The sequence below is a fragment of the Lissotriton helveticus genome, chromosome 2_1 (assembly GCF_964261635.1).
Source record: "Lissotriton helveticus chromosome 2_1, aLisHel1.1, whole genome shotgun sequence".
Lineage (NCBI taxonomy): Eukaryota > Metazoa > Chordata > Amphibia > Caudata > Salamandridae > Lissotriton > Lissotriton helveticus.
This window is the reverse complement of record NC_136059.1, coordinates 9,354,534-9,372,313: the sequence shown is the minus strand read 5'-3', so window position 1 is coordinate 9,372,313 and position 17,780 is coordinate 9,354,534. Positions and strand designations below refer to the sequence as shown.

The 17,780-nt window shown below is 42.8% G+C and overlaps 1 protein-coding gene across 1 annotated transcript in view; it reads left to right on the top strand.

The window, feature by feature from the left end:
• LOC144817667 (uncharacterized) overlaps positions 1-17,780 on the top strand; it is a 176,343-nt gene that overhangs the window by 82,224 nt on the left and 76,339 nt on the right. Inside the window, exon 4 of the mRNA XM_078674397.1 lies at positions 1,911-7,375. Coding sequence (XP_078530523.1) covers positions 1,911-7,375 — 5,465 coding nt within the window. The remainder of the gene's footprint in view (positions 1-1,910; positions 7,376-17,780) is intronic.

Here is a 17,780-nt window from a genome sequence, read left to right as displayed (position 1 = left end):
CTGCACGATTTGAACGTTTTCCTAGACTACTATCTTTATATATACGCACTACAAAATGGCGGCCGTTATGAGGCAGTGTACGATAGTCCATTGTTAGTTTTTATTACATGAGAACCGGAAGTGGCGTTAACGCGGAAGCGGCGCCGAGGCGGGTAGATTTAAGCTGTATCTGCATTGACACATGGGAGCTTCCTATCGTACTCGGTAGATGCCAGGACGTAGTATGGGATGCCGTACTATGAAAATTTAAAGGTAAGGAGATGTCAAAAGCTGTTAAGTGGTTAGGACAACTTGTTTGCGGGTAATGAAGCAATCGCTGGCATTAAATTGGGGAATCATGCAAAGGGTTCTTAAAAAACAGCAAGCCAGCTAACTTGCCTCGTGAATATTAATAGATTTCAGTGGCAAATGGGAGTATTTTTGGTGACATCACACTTGGATTTAGAAGGGTTAGGGGGCACTCAGACTTTCGATCATTGTTTTAAGGTATAGATATTGGGAAATGGACATTATAATTGAATAGCTTATGTAGATAGTGAGAGTGAATAAACTGAATATATAGAAAGTATAGCTAATTTGACCCCATATGGCTTTCAGAACACTACGTGAATCTCAAAGGATATTTGGATCTAGACATATTTGGAATTACGCTACATATTTTGGAACCCCAATGTGGGTTGGAAATATCACCACATTTAAAGTAGGTGTTATTTATTTTTTTATTTGAAGATGGACTGAAATTGTTGATTAGAGAAACAGGTCATTGAAGTGAATTGGCTTGGAGTTAACTTATACTTGTGTATGTCTCAATTTAATTGCAGATCTCAACACTTTGAAAGATATAGGTATTTATTTGAAAAATACGCCTGGGTTATGGTACCTGCTTTTATTGTGACTTATGTTTATCCACTTGGGATTGGTCTTTTGAGGTTTAGGGACTTTGAATATACACTTCATCGTCAAGCACTTTTACTTGCAGGTTATAATAAGACTTTTTGATACAGCACGGCTCACTTTCTTTGCTACTCTTGGGCAATAAGGTGACACTTATAGCTTAAAACAATTGGTGCACCTCCCTTCATTCTCTCCATCGCTTTCGGGATACTGCACACCTCTTTCTTTAGAGGCTCATGCACACAAATGTTAAGGAATTGTAAAGTATAATGATGACACCTTGTGTTAAGGATCGAGATTACTAAACATCTAGAAAAAGTGATTAATGTACAATGAATATTGTAAGCAATTCGTTTTGAGAAATTGAATACAGAGGAATTCTGTATGTTTATGTTTATACAGCCTTGATGAAGTTGCGGGATAACGCCCCAATTGCGACGAAACGCGTGTTCGCTGGGCTGTGGCTGAAACCAAAAGAATAAAAGCCTGAAAAGAAAGGACCAAAAGAAATTGTTTATATTTTGTTTAGAAAAATTATTGTGTCTTTACTTTAACGGGGAAACCATTTCAACACATAACGTGTGCTTGGGAGTGAAGCTTACTTCTAAGGATGACATGGTGATGTGAGATTGAAAAAAAAAACTACATTTGTGAAGCGCACGCAAACCAACTGGGTTCTCTTGAGACTGTTCTTCCAATCACCCCCATTTGGAGGGATGTTGGGAAACTTCTGGGGCACTGTCTGTACTCCTTCAGACAGGTTTCCATGCCAACAATCTCCATGAGCAAGAACACTTGACATACTTCAGCATAAGTATGGTAGTACACTGTAGCGCAACCCTCAGCCCTCAAGCTTTGGGACAAACACGAATACTCGACGGAACCAGAGGGTGGCACCAAGTGATGATTAAAGTGCTCCTTCTTTCATGGTGCAGGTAGGGGGGGTTTGCTCTCTGATGGAACTCTAAAGTTGTAGAGGCAAAGGAAGTAACCGATCCTTTTTACCTTTATTTCAGGAGGAGGACACTGAGAAGAAATTTAACCAACTCCTACTTGATATCAAGATGAAAGAAGAGGAAGGTCCCGCACCACAGGACATTGGCGAGCGGATGAAAGCACTACAGCAGCAGCTCATTGCGCAGTACTTCTTGGAAAATGACATACCCATCTGGTGTCATGCGAGCTTTTATAAGGCCTTTGATTATGACAACTTGTCACTGACTGAACACCTGAATCTCCTTCAGGCAACAGTTCAAGTAACACTGAAGGGTGCTGGACTAGAAATGATTAACGTTCTGCAGTATAAGCAGGAACTAGATGATAAGTCCAGCTGCCTTATACGCATCCTGGACATACTCTACAAAACAAACAAAACTTTAGCTGCAAAACTATCAAGAGTAGTGTTTGCCAAGCTTTCCAGCACCAGTCAAGACCTACTTGGACACATATTATTCAGTGGAACCTGGACCCCAATCCAGTCAGTTCTATTCGCTCTGAAGGTGGAGGAGAGCAGCGCTTCACAAGAGAAGGTGGAGGCCATCCTCCAATGTGTGCAGACATACCAGATTGAAATAAACACGACCATTGCATCTTTGAAGGACCAGGATCCTGTGCTGCTTCTGCAGCAACACATAAAGAATGAGAAAGACAAAGACCTAAAAACCATGCTAGCGGAAATGAGGAAAAACAACTATCCTGAAAAGGTTCTTTCTATCCTCGAACAAGTGCTTAGCGAAGTTGGCAATCGACTTCCAGCATATAAAACCCTAGATCTGGATGAAAATATGAAGAAAGAAGGTATAGCCATGACCAGATCTATGGACTTTGAAAATCCTGATATTGAGACACTGGTGAAAATTTTGATTGGTTTGAGTGTGGCTGTTCAGGACACCACAACAATTGTAAATCAATCGGGAGAGAAGATTGAGGGCTATTTTCCACGCATGACTCAGCTCGCATCTCTGTTGACTCTTCTCATTTCTAAAGCCCCTGCATGCAATGGTTGTCTTTTGGAGATCTTTACTGGAGAGGGTAAATCTACCATTGTGGCCATGCTCGCCCTTATTCATGCCATCAGAGGGAAGAAGGTTGATGTTATCACAAGTTCACCAGTGCTTGCCCGTCGTGATCAAGAGGAATGGATCAAACTCTACAAGATGTTCGATGTGTCTTGTAGCGTTGTACCACCACCAGGGTTAGATGAATGTACCGACTCAAGAGAAATTGACAAGGCAATTAAAAAGGCGTATGCAGCTGATATTGTGTACGGCACTGTCGGGAACTTTGCTGCTGACATTCTAAAACAAGAGTTTGAAAAACGCAAAACCAGAGGAGATCGGACCTTTGACATATCGATTGTGGATGAAGTGGACTATATGACCTTAGACAGTGGCGTCCAAGTCACATACCTTTCACATGCAGCAACAGGAATGCGGCACTTAGAACAACTGTTGGCAGCCATCTGGGCGAAGATGTGCACTTGCCAACGCATCCAGGAGGCCAAAACTGGTGACATTCTTTGGGCAACAGGAACACAATACTTTCACAAAGTTGCTGCAGCAGCAGTCATGGGGCCAAACGCATCAGAGCATTTCTCCTCCCTTGACATTCTATTGCCGGGAATGCAGCTGGGGTTCTTCACTGAAGAAGATGTGGAGCATATAGAAACTGTCCTGAATAACTCTGAAAGGTCAGTTACAGATGAGCCACAAGACTCTGCAATTAAGAAACTCATGGATAAACTTGGGCCGGCTCAGCAGCGAGATCTCTTGTCTATATTTCAGAAAGTCTTTGAAGATGCAGTTGTTTTTGAATACTATGAGGTAAAGGATGGTAAAGCATCTGCATTTGAGATCAGTTCCACATTGGATAACTCCTCATCAGACAAAATATCCACATCTGATCATGACAAGGTTCAAATTCTTCTCCTGAAAAATGGCTGTGCCTGTGAGTTGATGAGCCAAAAGGCTTTGGTGGAAGGAGCGGTCAGTGAACTGGAATCCAGAGTCAGGTACTCAGATACCTACCAGCCATCAGATAAAAAAGAGAGTAGTGATGAAAACTTTGTTCTACTTCCAGCTTACCTGAAGGAATATACACAAAACCGGACAAAGATCTTGGTGCAAAATGCATTGAAGGCCCTCGTAATGGAGAAGGATCGAGAGTACATGATAGAATCAGCCACAGACACAGGACATGTGAAGTCCACCACACCCATCCATGAATACCACTCCATCATCCCAGTGGACTTCAAAGCCACCGGTGTGCTTGAGAAGAACAAGCGCTGGGGTGACGGCTTACAGCAGTTCCTGGAGATGAAGCACCAGCTGGCGATATCTCCACTGTCAAACGTCACCAACTTCATGTCAAATTTCCATTTCCTTCAACGATATACTAAAGGCACAGGCATGTTCGGGGTCTCGGGAACCCTAGGGGAGGAGGCAGAGGTTGAGTTTCTTAAAAAACACTACAAGGTGTCTTGCTATATTATGCCTACTCACCGCCATACCAAGAAAACAGAACTACCCATTCTCCAGGTCGAAGGAGGGCGCAATCCATGGATCAAAAGTATTTGTGAGCATGTGAAGGAGCGCATAAGTCCAAATCAGTGGGGCAAAGGTCAAGCGACTTTAGTTGTCTGCGAAGATGTGAAAACATCTGAAAGGCTGCAAAAAGACTTAGTAGAATTTAAGGTTTGCAATCCAGATAAAATAACCTTGTACACCAGAAGTGATAAGCACAATATTGAAAAGAGAAACTTTGATTCAGGAGATGTTATCATTGCTACAAACCTCGGAGGAAGAGGCACGGATGTTAAAATCACTAAAGATGTGAATAAAAGTGGAGGACTCTTTGTTATCCTTACCCATTTCCCCACAAACATGAGAGTCGAAAAACAAATATTTGGTCGAACCTCTCGTAAAGGAAACCCAGGGATGGTCCAGATGATATTAAACCATGATGACCTGTCACCATCGTATCAGGGCCAACCCATCGAGGTGATGAGACAGCTCAGAGCAGATTATGAAAAGAAGCGAATTGCAGACATGGAAAACGATGAGCTCTTGGAAGTACAGATGCGAGAGGAACTCTTTGAGAACTTTTGTGGAAATTTAAATCTTTTCCAAGGTCATTATAATAAGGAGGAAAAACAAGATATCTATATGACTTCCGATTTGCTGATACGTGATGACACCATTGACTACTCAAAAACAAAGCTAGACTACCGCCCAGCTCTGAATGCGTTAAAGGAGAGCTGGGCCCTTTGGCTCACACTACATGACAAGGATATTGAAGACCATAAAGACATCAATGAGCTAAAGAAAGACCTTGGCCAAGTGATTCAGAAGAGATCAGACAGCCTCCTGCGAGGAGAATCAGATAACTTCTACGACTTCATCAAACAGGCTATGGATCGCATGTACCTCCACACTCAGAACAAAGGATCGGATTATGGGGCGCTATCATTCTGGCAGAAAGCAGAGAAGACTGATCGGGTGTACCGTGCTGTCTCCCTCTACAATCAGGCCTACATTACAATTAATCTGGGAAAGGAAGGATACATGCAGAAGGCAATAGATCTTTTAAAAGAATCCAAGCAGATGATCAATGTCTATGTATCTGAGGTGTCAAACACTATAGTTGCCTGCCAGATGTCCTGCATAGCCAAGTTTGAACCTCACAACAGAGACGATCCCAACTTCACAAAACAAATGCAGACGCGCAAGAGTCTATTCAAGTCCTGGATCGATTACATTGATAAGTCTGTAGCAAAGCTAACTGAGCTTCAAAAGAGCAAAAGTAATGCTATAACCAAGGACCAGGCTGTCTTCTCTTTGTCAACGGATCGTGGCCTCATCACCACTGGTGAGATGACTGTGCTGTATGACTACGGCCTGTCCTTTGTGTTTGAAGTGGAGAAGAAGCCAGAATTCTGCATTGATGCTCTGGTCTGTTTTATCCTTGGAGCCTTGCAGGTCCTCGCTGGGATTCTTGTCTGCGTTCTCACAGTAGGAACAGCTAGTCAGTTCGGAATGGGTCTGATTTCTGAGGGTGTGTCGGATATGATATCAGGGATCGAAGGGATGATAAAAGGGGCATTTGACTGGGCAGAATGGGCAATATCCAAGGCCATTAGTATTGGGCTCTCACTCATAACTGCAGGATTCAGCACCATCAAAAAAGTAGCTGAAACTGTCATCAAAGTGGCAAAAAGCCTGATAACTGGAGCCAAATCCTTTGCATCTGTCGCCGATGATATAATTCGTACAGGGAAAACTCTAATTTCTACGATTGCTACTTCAGCAAAATCCACAGCCTCTGTTGTGACCAAAGAGTCTCTAGCAAGGTCCATCAAGACCCTCGCCTCAAATTCTGCCTTGAAAAAGAATTTTGTGCACGCAGCAAAGTATGCTGGTCAAGAGATCGCCAAACAAGGGGCACTAAAAGGCCTGGAATACGGCATGGACAAAGGGCTTGAAGCCGTCTTCAAAGCTATCTTTGAGAAAGCATTCAAAGACATGATATCAAAATCAGTCAAGGGAGATCAATCCTTGAACGAAATGATGGTCAAGTTTGTAATAGTCAATGGGGTTCCAGAAAAAGCTCTTCAGACAGAAACCCCAACCAGCTTTCAGGTGAGAGCAGCCCACAGAGAGATCATGAAGAATGTAATGGCAGAGGTTTGCAAATCTGCAGTCGCCAATGTTAACGATGACTACGACACCATGAGTAAGGTGTTTACTTACCTCCAGACCATGGAGAATGGTATCCTCGAAATTCTGGAGAAAGCCAAGGTGAAAGGAGCCATCCAGAAAGGCTTTAAGCTCAGTGTTGAGATTGGTAAAAGCACTGTTGAGTTTGTGCAGATGATAAACTCTTCCCCGACTCAAGCTATGGTTCAAACAAGAATCATCCCTTTTATGGTTAAGAAGTGTGGTGAGCTTTCATCTGTAGCTGAACATAAGGAAGATGGACGCCACAATTTCCCTGATGTACAGACAGTGAAAACTGAATTATTAGATACGGTAGTCCAGTTATTAAACAATGAATTTCTTAGTATATTCACAAACCGATTAACAACTTTGATAAACAATTCAATCCGCCGAGAAATGAATCAACATGTTGGTAAAACCATCGACAATATCCTGGGGAGAAACAAGACTGAACGGTTCTTCATTGAACAAAAGCACAAAAGAAAGATGAAGAAGACGCCAGACGATGGAGAAAAGCTTAAACTAACAGAGATGGAGCAGAAGGAGGTAAAGGACTATGTGAAGAAAATGGAAGATACAAGCTGCCCAGCGACCGAGCTGGATCTGAAGGTCCTCACCAAGAGTGACCTTCTGGAAGGGAAAGGTATCAAGGTCATCATGGTGGACGAGAACCAGAAGAAGATCTCCACGGAGGTCTACCCCGGCAAAGACACCACAGCCGGCGTCATCACCCTGCAGCTGCAGAAAATAAAGGACAGGGATGAAAGGTAAGGCACCAAACATCTGTAATGTATTCATTCATATTTCTGGGTTGGGATTATTTTTTCACATTTGATACAAAAAGGTCTCAAAATGAGACTGTGGCAAAGGTCATATTTCATGAAGAGATGGCCCATAGACATCTCCAGGGATCCTGTTTTTTGAGACGCCTCAGGGGTCTCCCAGAATGCAACTGACTCCCTCCTGGAGGTGGATGCAGACATACCCACCAACCTCCACATTGCAGCACATCCTGTGGACTTCTCCATATGTATATGTTATGTGTATTTGTAAAGCACGCCATCACCCACGAGGTATCCTGACCCTGCACAGGTGTGTGTGCGTTGCCCTGCCCATGATAGTTTAGTTAATTGAAAAGCCAATCCTTTGCATTATCATGCCCCATCGTCCTGGAAGATGGGGTCTAAGTCTCTCTCATTAGGGAGATAGAGTACAGATCTTTACTTAATGAAAATTGTATGGGAGTGGATTTTGGAAGCTAAATTGTAAGGCTTAAACAATTAGTTATTTATTATTTAGTAGCAATGCCATCACTCTTTTGCTCAAAGGTGACAGCTGAGAAATCAAAATCAACCATTTCCATCCATACACTCACTATTACACCGGCAACTTAAATTAATTCCTTTTATTTTACAGTGCGCCATAAAATAAAAAGACTTAAGCAGAAATAAATCTTGCCCACAATACTACTTTCAGCTATCCCCCCATTATTAGCCAATCAGGAGGCGTTTGCTGAGGTGAGTCGGGTCTGGTTGCGGGTTGAAGTTGCTGTATATGGCGGTGATTTTGTTGTTGATGGATAGATAGAGCTTGTTTCTGAGGTCCTGCGAGGGGGTGATCGCGATGGAGTTGGCTGCTGGAGATGTAAACCCCAATGGTGAAGATTTCTAACCTTCACCATTGGGGTTGGTTCTGTTGGTGCTGGTATCAATAGGGCCTTATTTCCAAAGGTAAATTTACAGCTTTGCATGAGTTTATGTTTCTTTTGGAATTCACAAACTCTGACAATAGTAATTTTACAATTGTGGAGGGTCTGCAGTCGGGGTGGAGAACTCTGCACATAAAAAGGGAGGGATGTTGCATCTTTTTATGTGTGGAGTTCTCCTCCCCAACTGTGGAGTCTCCGCAGTTGTCAACTTGCTATTCAAGCAGAGTTTGTGAATTACAAAACAAATGTAAGTTTATACAAAAGTGTAAGTTTACCTTTGTGAGTGATGCCCTCAGGGGGTTCTTGAACATGCGCCGTTCCTGCCCATGTTTGCGAGTTGTGCGGTGATGTGTGTGCAGGATGAGAGCCTGCGTGCGAGTCAGGCTGCATCATTAGGCAGCACTCAGAGGGGGTGCAAGTTGTAGTTTTCTCAGTAAACTCTAACTTTTTAAACATTAGTGTTTAAAATCTTTCAACACCTGACTATAATGTAATTTTATCCTTTGGCTTTGTTGGTGAATAGTGTAAATATGTTCTACCACTTCATGACTATATTTGAAGCAGGCAGCTTAAAGCTGCTGAGAAGATGGGCAGTCTCAGTAAACAGAGGCAGAAAAGGGATGCTCTACTCAGGCCTACAGCCTGCTCTTCAGAAAAGGCTTTAAATTAAACCAATAACAAAACATAATTGCCCCTAAAGGAACCATTTGATTCAGTTTCGTAATTCAAACTAATTGTCACCTTAGTGAACATGAATTAACTTTATGCAGGAATCCATCAACTAAAACAAATAGCTGACTGTATCAAAAACAAGTTTTTATTCTTGTATTTGCCTTTTTACCATATTATCTTCATACTAGGCAACACACACATAACTGAAAGTTACAATTATTTACATTAGTGTGAAATCACCTTTTGCCTCAATTGCGGGTTTCGGAATTACCACAATCTGAAAAAAATTACAATCATACGTGTATTGGTATGTACTTCAATTACAACATATTAGCACATTGGTGATGCAATGTCGACGTTTCGGTCCCCCGTTGATCTACAAGATCCATAGGACCATCATCAGGACGATGTAGTTGCACATGTATATATCTCCCAAATGATTCTCAGATGCAATATAATTAATTCGTCAATAGGCTGTGACTGAATTGAAGTGAAGGCTTCTGATTATTAGAATTGACAACTGGATGCGTCTATACGATCGCTCCGAGGGCTCAGCTAACATGAGACCGAGTCCAATTAAACCAGTCTTTTTCTAACAAAGTAGGGTTCATAGGTGCCTCACTTCTATCTTGAACAAAACACGCTGATGCTCTGATTGTTCTAGAACTCTGCAGTTGATCACTATGGAGTTAACCACAGACTGGTGCTGATGCTGGAAGTAGGTGTTTGACTCTGCCTGACAGAACGTTTTAATGAAATGGATGAGAAAGATATCTGAGACCCCGTAAACGATCTGTGTCATTTTTTGCTTTTAGAACATTAACCGTAATTTCTATGACAATCGATCCCCATCACTTTGTTATTTCTAAAGGTAATGCTCTCAGTTTTACAGCTCTACGTGTTCACTAGAACCCTGTGGGCTGCTGATGGAAGTGCATGTTTTACTCACATGGCTGAGGAAGAGAATGTGAATATACAGAAAACATGCATTTATTGTAGCTGATGGATCTCCTTCTATGATCTCTGAGAAAACCATGAGAGAAAACAGTGTTCTCTCAAACATGTTTCTTGAAATTCCAGCAGGGGATTAGCAGTTTTTGCAGGGTAACATCACTTTAGAAGGCACCAGAATTCTTAAGACTAGTAAGGTACCACCAACAAAATATTTTATTGTGACCAAATTCTGTTATCACCCTTTATATATACTCCTTTCTGTGACTCTAAAGCAACAGGCTTTCACTACTTGAGCTTCAGTGGGGGCCTCCATGACCATAGTCCTGTAATGGTTGCCACTACATGTTGTCCTTGTGGGATCCCTCTGTACCCCGCGTGTCCTTTGGGGCAAGGATGTACTCATCCTGCCCCTTATGTATATCTTTAGTCAATTTTCAGAACACAGGAAGTGCCTGAGTCCTGTAATTTGTGCACAAAATACTGTTCAGGTTGTGGCCATCCAATCAGGATCGACTACTCCCCTTTAAAGTGGCCAATCAGAGCATATCTGGAAGCCAACCCCGTCATGACTACCACAAGCACCTGTTTAATTGTAAATTTCTCAAATGGCTGAATAGACTCATACCAAATCACAAAAAGCATGCTTTGTCTGTCTGTAAATTTCTAGCTTTTTCCCAAATTTGATGTTATGCATCCTAGCCATTTGCTTGTTTATAGCTTCCCAATATGTTGTGTAGAAATTAACATGGGAAATAAATGTTTTGGGACCCCTCTATCTTGGTCCCAACCTAATCTGCCTGAGTGCAGGCAGGACCTGTGAGATCAACTGCACCCTGTGTGTGCAAGAAGGCAGAGGGTGGCGTGGGGTTGAATGCTCGTAAGGGGTGGGATGCACCATCCACAGACAAAGACCATGCACAGCGTGGGGTTGCTTATCTGCGAGGCGTTAGATGATGGATCTGGCCACAGGGCATGGCCTGTGGCCAATCCAACGCCAGACGTGGGGGGGTTGGCTCTACGTATGGTGATAAATTATTACTTTAGGTTAAATTTAAAAAAAAAGAAATTCTGTGAAAAATGTAGAGGTTAAAGTAATGAATCAACAAGAAGAGAGGTAGGGTAGAATGAACACTCTTACTCCCCACTTAATTAGAAAAATACCAACAAAAGAGTGCTACTTAATGGAAAACAGAATGGTAGCTGAGCACAGGGAGTCACACGCACCCATTAGGTGTGTTTAGAAAGCCCTCACTCACCGACCTAGTCGGTGACATGCTTCATCATCGGGCCCCACTGGGTGTGACCGAATGTCACCCCAGTGTGCTTCAACGCCAGATTTACTGCGGAGCGGGTAATGTGAAGATGTGAGGGCTATGTGAGGATTTACGTGAGTGGTGTGAGGTGGTGACTTAAAAATGGCTTGGATGTATCAAAAATTCATTTAATGGTTGATCACCAAGGGCATATTAAAAAATGTGTTGGAAAACAAAGTCAACTAAATTTCATGGCCTGTTTCCAATAACATTACGTGAGCGGTCAACATGTTTCAGCCAATGTTGGTATGATTAACCTGGCATTCGTCAGGACCTATGGTGGCTAAACCCCGGCAGTATGGGCACGCTAAGGCCCACCCTACCAAGGGACGTGAAAGTAAAAAAAGGGATCTGTCGAAGTGTACTGGGAAGGTGGCGTCACCGGTAAAAAACGGGAGGCACAACCCTTCTAGTCTCAAAATGGGAGACTCAAAAATTAGATGCACTTGCAAGGAGAGAAAATTACACCCCATAGACTGCGGGAGGGGGGTGACGGCGTATTTGGCACATCGCCCACGACGCCAGGCACCCGTTAGTAAACCTGACCGACTCTCGTGACCGCGTCTCGACGATCAGAGGTTAAAGTAATGTTACAGTGAGGTGAAAATTTCACCAATTATATATTATCGCAAGTGATTATTACTCTGGTCCCTAAAGTAATTGCAGCTCGCGCCCTCTCCACGCAACACTAAGTAACCCACATATTACTTCACTGACATATTCTCCGGCCTCTTTGATAGCATTAATTATAACAACTGAACTGACAACGTCAGGAGCCACCTTTGCAGAGTAGTGTAAAAAGGGACATGGCCTCAGACCAACTCTCCACAATCCAGCTCTGCTGCGCTTACTGGAGGTACCTGGTGGACTAGTTGGCCCCCAGGGACCCTCAGTATTTAAGGGGATTAATTCCCCAACTTACAATGTGCTAGGGGGGCATTTGCAGACTGGTGGCGTGACCTGGTATGAGAAGTAAGCAATCCTGCTGTGTGGGACTTACTGGAGGTAATAGGAGGGGTAGTTGGCCCCATGGTAGATGTTGGGGGCTAACTACCCCTCCTGTTACCTCCAGTAAATTTCACACAGTGGGATTGCTAAGAGGTGTTCGGAGGCCACACTCACCTTTCACCACCATTCTGCAAACACGACTGCTATGTTATAGTTAGAAATTAACATTTAAAAAACCTTAGACATTCACTGAAAAAGCAAAGGTTTCAGGGACGTTTTAGTTAGAAATTAACATTTAAAAAACCTTACAAATTCACTGAAAAAAATATAGGTTTCAGGGACGTTATAGTTAGTTGGACAATTTACTCGTATAAAACCTGAGAAATTCAGGAGTTATAGTTAGTTGAACTAACTATAACTCGCGCCCCCGCAATGCACTGCTGATGACATCACATATTGCATCATTCATGACATGGTCAGTGACATCACTGATGACATCACTGATGACATCTCAAATGACATCACTGATGACATCATCCACGTGATAATCTGATGCACCTTTTCATACCCTAATATAACCTTTGATATACCCACTCTCAAATACTGAGTACCAATTTTTGAAACCAAAGACCAATACCAGTTACTACAAACCCACTCACTGATTACTAGGTCTACACACACATCCAGTCATTCACCCATACAGCCACTCATACATGCAATCACTCATCAATACAACACTATAATTTTCGCTCATACATCTATACAGACACTCACACATCACCAATCATCCATAGTTACTCACACACCTAGTCAATCATGCAAAGAATCATTTCACACTCCCATTTACTTACCTATACACTTATACACACCACCTCACTTATTCATACAGGGCACAATTCACAGAACTAACTTAAGACAAAATCCTAAACTTACTACTTTTGGTATTCACAGAAGTCAAAGTCAAAAGAACTTTATTCGAATGTTCATAGTAACATCCATAAAAGTACATTCCGGTAAATTTACAATTAACACATAAAATTCATATATTACTAAGATTCATTTAAAGTGAAAAGATCACAGATAGAATATACTGTAAAAATTTATAAATATATATGATTAAATTGGTATAAAAATAATTCTCTCAGCACAACGCAATTACCCCTCCATACTTGCCCTAAATTTGATTGAAAGTTTTAAAAAGCTACATACAAATAAAATGCAATCTCGGCTTAGTAGTTGAAGGTAATAAAGAGCTGGGCGGATTTGTGCAAAATTCAATTGTTTGAGGATTGGTTTTAAATATAATTTCCTTGGTACAAGGTAAAATGGGCAGATAAATAAAAAGTATGCCAGATCTTGCGGAGACTTTTCATCGCAGCCGCAAGGTGGCAACACTTGGCCTCGATGGGCCCCCCTCGGTATGGCCAGTGAAAGATGGAATAGATCAAAGCGGAACCTCGAAAGCAAAAAGCGATCGTAGCCTGACAACGGCCATGATAGGTACGGTTCCATTTGTAGACAGGTTTTTAATAACACATGTTTCCGGACGCTGTCTTTTTTTAGTTCGGCCTCCTCCCGGGCTAAAGACCTAGAAGCTATGAAGGTCTTCTTCACAAAAATAACATCAGATTTAGTTATAAGCTCTGGGGTTGCAAAAAGGTCGGGACGTCCTAGTTCAGATAGACATTTGCGGATATATCTGAGCCAGGGAACTTTGAGGCCATTTTCCCATGTTAGTGCTTCTTTCAGGATTCGTTGAGTGAGGGGTATTTCCGTATTTGTCCAACAGTTCAGGAAACAAAGTATGGGATTTACGGCTATTCTGTCGCTCCAATAGGGCATGCCTAGTTCTTCATGAACAGAAAAGTTACCTGTGCCCCTTGGTACCCTCAAAACCCTTTTTAGAAAGCTATTTTCTGCAACCTCTAGCCCTCTTGGGGAGGTAAACCCCCATAGCTCACTTCCATAACATGCAATAGATAAGCTTTTTGCTTGGTAAAGTTGGAGCAGTGCAGCCACCGGGCTATTGTCCATTTTTCTTGCAAAGTCATGTATTATCGCATTGGCCCTAATTGCCTCGCCCGTTTTCCTCTGTACTGCGGGGCCCCAATTCAGCTGATGGTCAAAGAGGACACCCAGATAAGAGAATGTCTTAGCCACGGGGATTTTGTCCCCGTTAACATAGAAAGAGTTTGACTTTTTATTCCCCAAGCCTACCTTCATGACATAGGATTTTGAGTTATTAATGCTCAAATCCCTTGACTTCATAAAGTCATGGAACGCTTTTAACAGTGTTTGTAGGCCTGTTGCAGTCCTGGATATCAGGACTGCGTCGTCCGCATAAAGCAGTACCGGCAATCCTTTCCGCCCGACATATGGGTAGTCAACTCCCGTGCCCAAGAGACACTCCTCTAGATCGTTAATGTACAGGTTAAAAAGGAATGGGGCTAAGATACACCCTTGGCGAACACCCCGGTGTATTCCAAAATCTTTTGTTACTTTTAGGTCTTGTGTATATCTGACATTTGCTCTTGCGTCGGAGTGCATGTCAGCTAAGAGGTTAATAAAATTTTGTTCTAGACCCATTTTGGCCAGGACATCCCATAGTCTACCTCGGTCCACGCAGTCGAAGGCCGATGAAAGATCCATGAATGCCATGTGAATTGTACCTTCCCTGGCCATGGTATATTTCCCCATAATCATGTACAGGTTCAGGCACTGGGTAATTGTTGAATGACGAGGCCTGAATCCGTATTGAATTGGGGAAATTACGTTATTTTCGTCTCCCCAAGCTGTTAATCTGTTTAAAATTACACCCCCTACTACTTTGGCCACAGAGTTAATTAAAGATATAGGCCTGTAGCAAAGTGGGCTATTACGGTCTCCTTTTTTAAATATGGGAACTATAGTAGAAGTTCCCCACGATTTGGGGCAGCCAGAGACTGCCGCAGCATTAATTACTGCGGTAAGTACTGGGGCCCATAGTGTTGGACATGACCTGGGGGGAGGCCGACAGGCCCGGGGGACTTATTGCAGGTTAGGCCTTGAATGCCTTTTTCTACCTCATTTATTGAAAAATGCAAGAAGTTCTCCATAGGAGTAATAGAGTTATACACTGCCTGTGGCTCATCACTTTTAAAAATAGTGCTAAAATGAGTGACCCATTCTTCCTCTGGAATATTTGTGCCAGGGGCCATGTTACTTGGGTCATCAAACAAAGGTTTATTGATGATTTCCCAAAACCTTGCGCTATTGCCCAGGGTATTGGGATCTAAAAGGGACTCCCAGGTGCTTACCTTTACCTCTTTTTTCCGTAGTGCGAAAACTTTTTTATATTGTACTCTCATAGCCTTAATACAGGTCGGGTCTCTAGGCCTAGCTTTTAGGGCCATCTTAAGATCTCTATTAGCTTTGGTGCAAGAGTGATCGAACCATGTTGGGTTCTTTCCAGCATGCCCATTTGCTGGTACCATCAGCAAAGACCCTACTTTATTTGCAATAGGCAAAGTTAACAAGGTCCATAGATAATAGAATATGGTCTATATATGAACCGTTTGTACTGCCTTTATATGTGGGAACTTGAAAGAGTGTATGCTCCGCCGTCACGGACATAGCTGTAGTTAAATAGTTTTTGTCCATCAAGTTGTTAAGCTGAGTTCCGCGCCTAGAGTGGTCAAAGTGGAAACCATTTAAACTGTTACACCCTAGTTGACCCATGGGCGTCTCTCCTGGGTTCCCACAGGGATGGGTATTAAAGTCACCAGCAACCAACAGTTTACTAGACAAGGATCTCTTATTATCTGTCAAAAAGTCACTGAGCTGCAGCAGGTTGCATTCTCCAGACTGGTTTACTGCATTGTAAAAATTGATCAATGTTAAGGTGTGTTTACCCCTTTTCAAATCAAGAACTTGAATGTTCCTATTGCCTGTATGGCGGATGTTTTTATGGTAGGTGAGAGCCAAACTTATATAGATTACCAAACCCCCTCTTGATCTTCCACTACTAGAGGGTTCAGCTGAGATAAAAAAGCTTTGGTATCCCTCGATATGAGCAATATTGTTATTTACCAGCCATGTTTCCTGCAGGCATATCACTGCGTGTTGTTTAACGAAGGACAGCCAGGTAGGGTCGCAAACGTTATCGGCCAGACCTGCCGTGTTCCAAGAAACCAGACTTGCGCTGCAAGAGGAACTAGTGTCTGCTTCAGTCTCTATGACCCTGTTAGGAGAGGTAGTGGCTTTCAGATGGGTAGACTCTGTTCGTTTGGCTACGTGTTCTGAAATGATGTTATAATTATATTCTGTATTGGCTGGTTCACGGCAAAAAACCTCTAGATGGTCTGCGGGTATTTGTGATCTAGTTTGTGGAAGTAGGCTCACTGATAAAGTTCTTGTGTCTGAGCCCATCTTCTCTGGTAACGATAAACTCTTTGTGGCATTAAATTCATTTGGGCCCTTTATGCCATCACTTTTATCAGATGTTATCTCATGTTTGGCATTATCTTTATATGCGGAGGGGATTCGTGGTTCGAATAGTCAATCAACCGCCTTCAAGTCGCACTGCTCATAGAAGGCATTAAATCTATTTGAAATAGGAACATTATACTGATTATTCATGTATGTGGGATAGGAATATTCCTGTTGAGGGGCCTGTTGTATACCTTCCCTCCTCTCTGGGTACATTTCAAAGTGGTTCAGGTTTCTGTGATCCCTGGAAGTGACCCGACCTGGATATAATAGATCTTCTATATTGTGATGGTTATAATTGCCTGTAGTGTCCCAGTTTTGATGTTGATTAATGTGAGTATAAGACCCTCTCTGGTCCCCCGGGGGATATGGAAACCTATTGTTTGACCTGTGGCCATTTGAAGGATAGAAATATCTAAGGTCCATTGTGCGGATCAGACTGTTTATAGAGCTATCCCTCCATCTGGTGATGTAACTTGCCACACGGGTACCTTTAAATGTTACAATGATACAATCACCTTCGGTGGATTTAAATCTGTGTCCCACCCAATCTACCCTCCTGACATGGGCTATACGACCGTCAAGGTGTGGGAGAAGCGGTCTGTATGTAGTTAGCCAGTGGCTCACCTTGTTTTTTAATTTCCCGTGTGTTTCTGTTTTCCCCTCACCCAATTTTGGAATGAATGAATGAATGAATGAATGAATGAAAAATATTTATAGAGCGCACGATGGCCAAACGGCTTCCTGGCGCTGGGAGCTCTGAAGAACCGAACAGACAGGGCCAGGAGGTTTAGCAGGGGTAGGCCAGGGCAAACAGAAAAGTTTTCAGCGCTTTACGGAAATGAGAAAAAATAGGGATCGAGCGCATAGAAAGAGGAAGGGAATTCCAGAACCGGGGGGCAAGAACAGAGAAACGGGTTCCACCAGTGCGAGATTTGTGAAAGCGGGGAACAGTGAGGAGGGCAGCAGATGATGAACGGAGAGTGCGGGCAGGGGTGTGACGGGAAATCAAAGAATTGATGAAAGCCGGTGCAGAGTGATCAAGGGCCCGGTAAACAAGGCACCCTAGTTTAAACAGAGATCTCTGCAAAATGGGCAACCAGTGAAGGG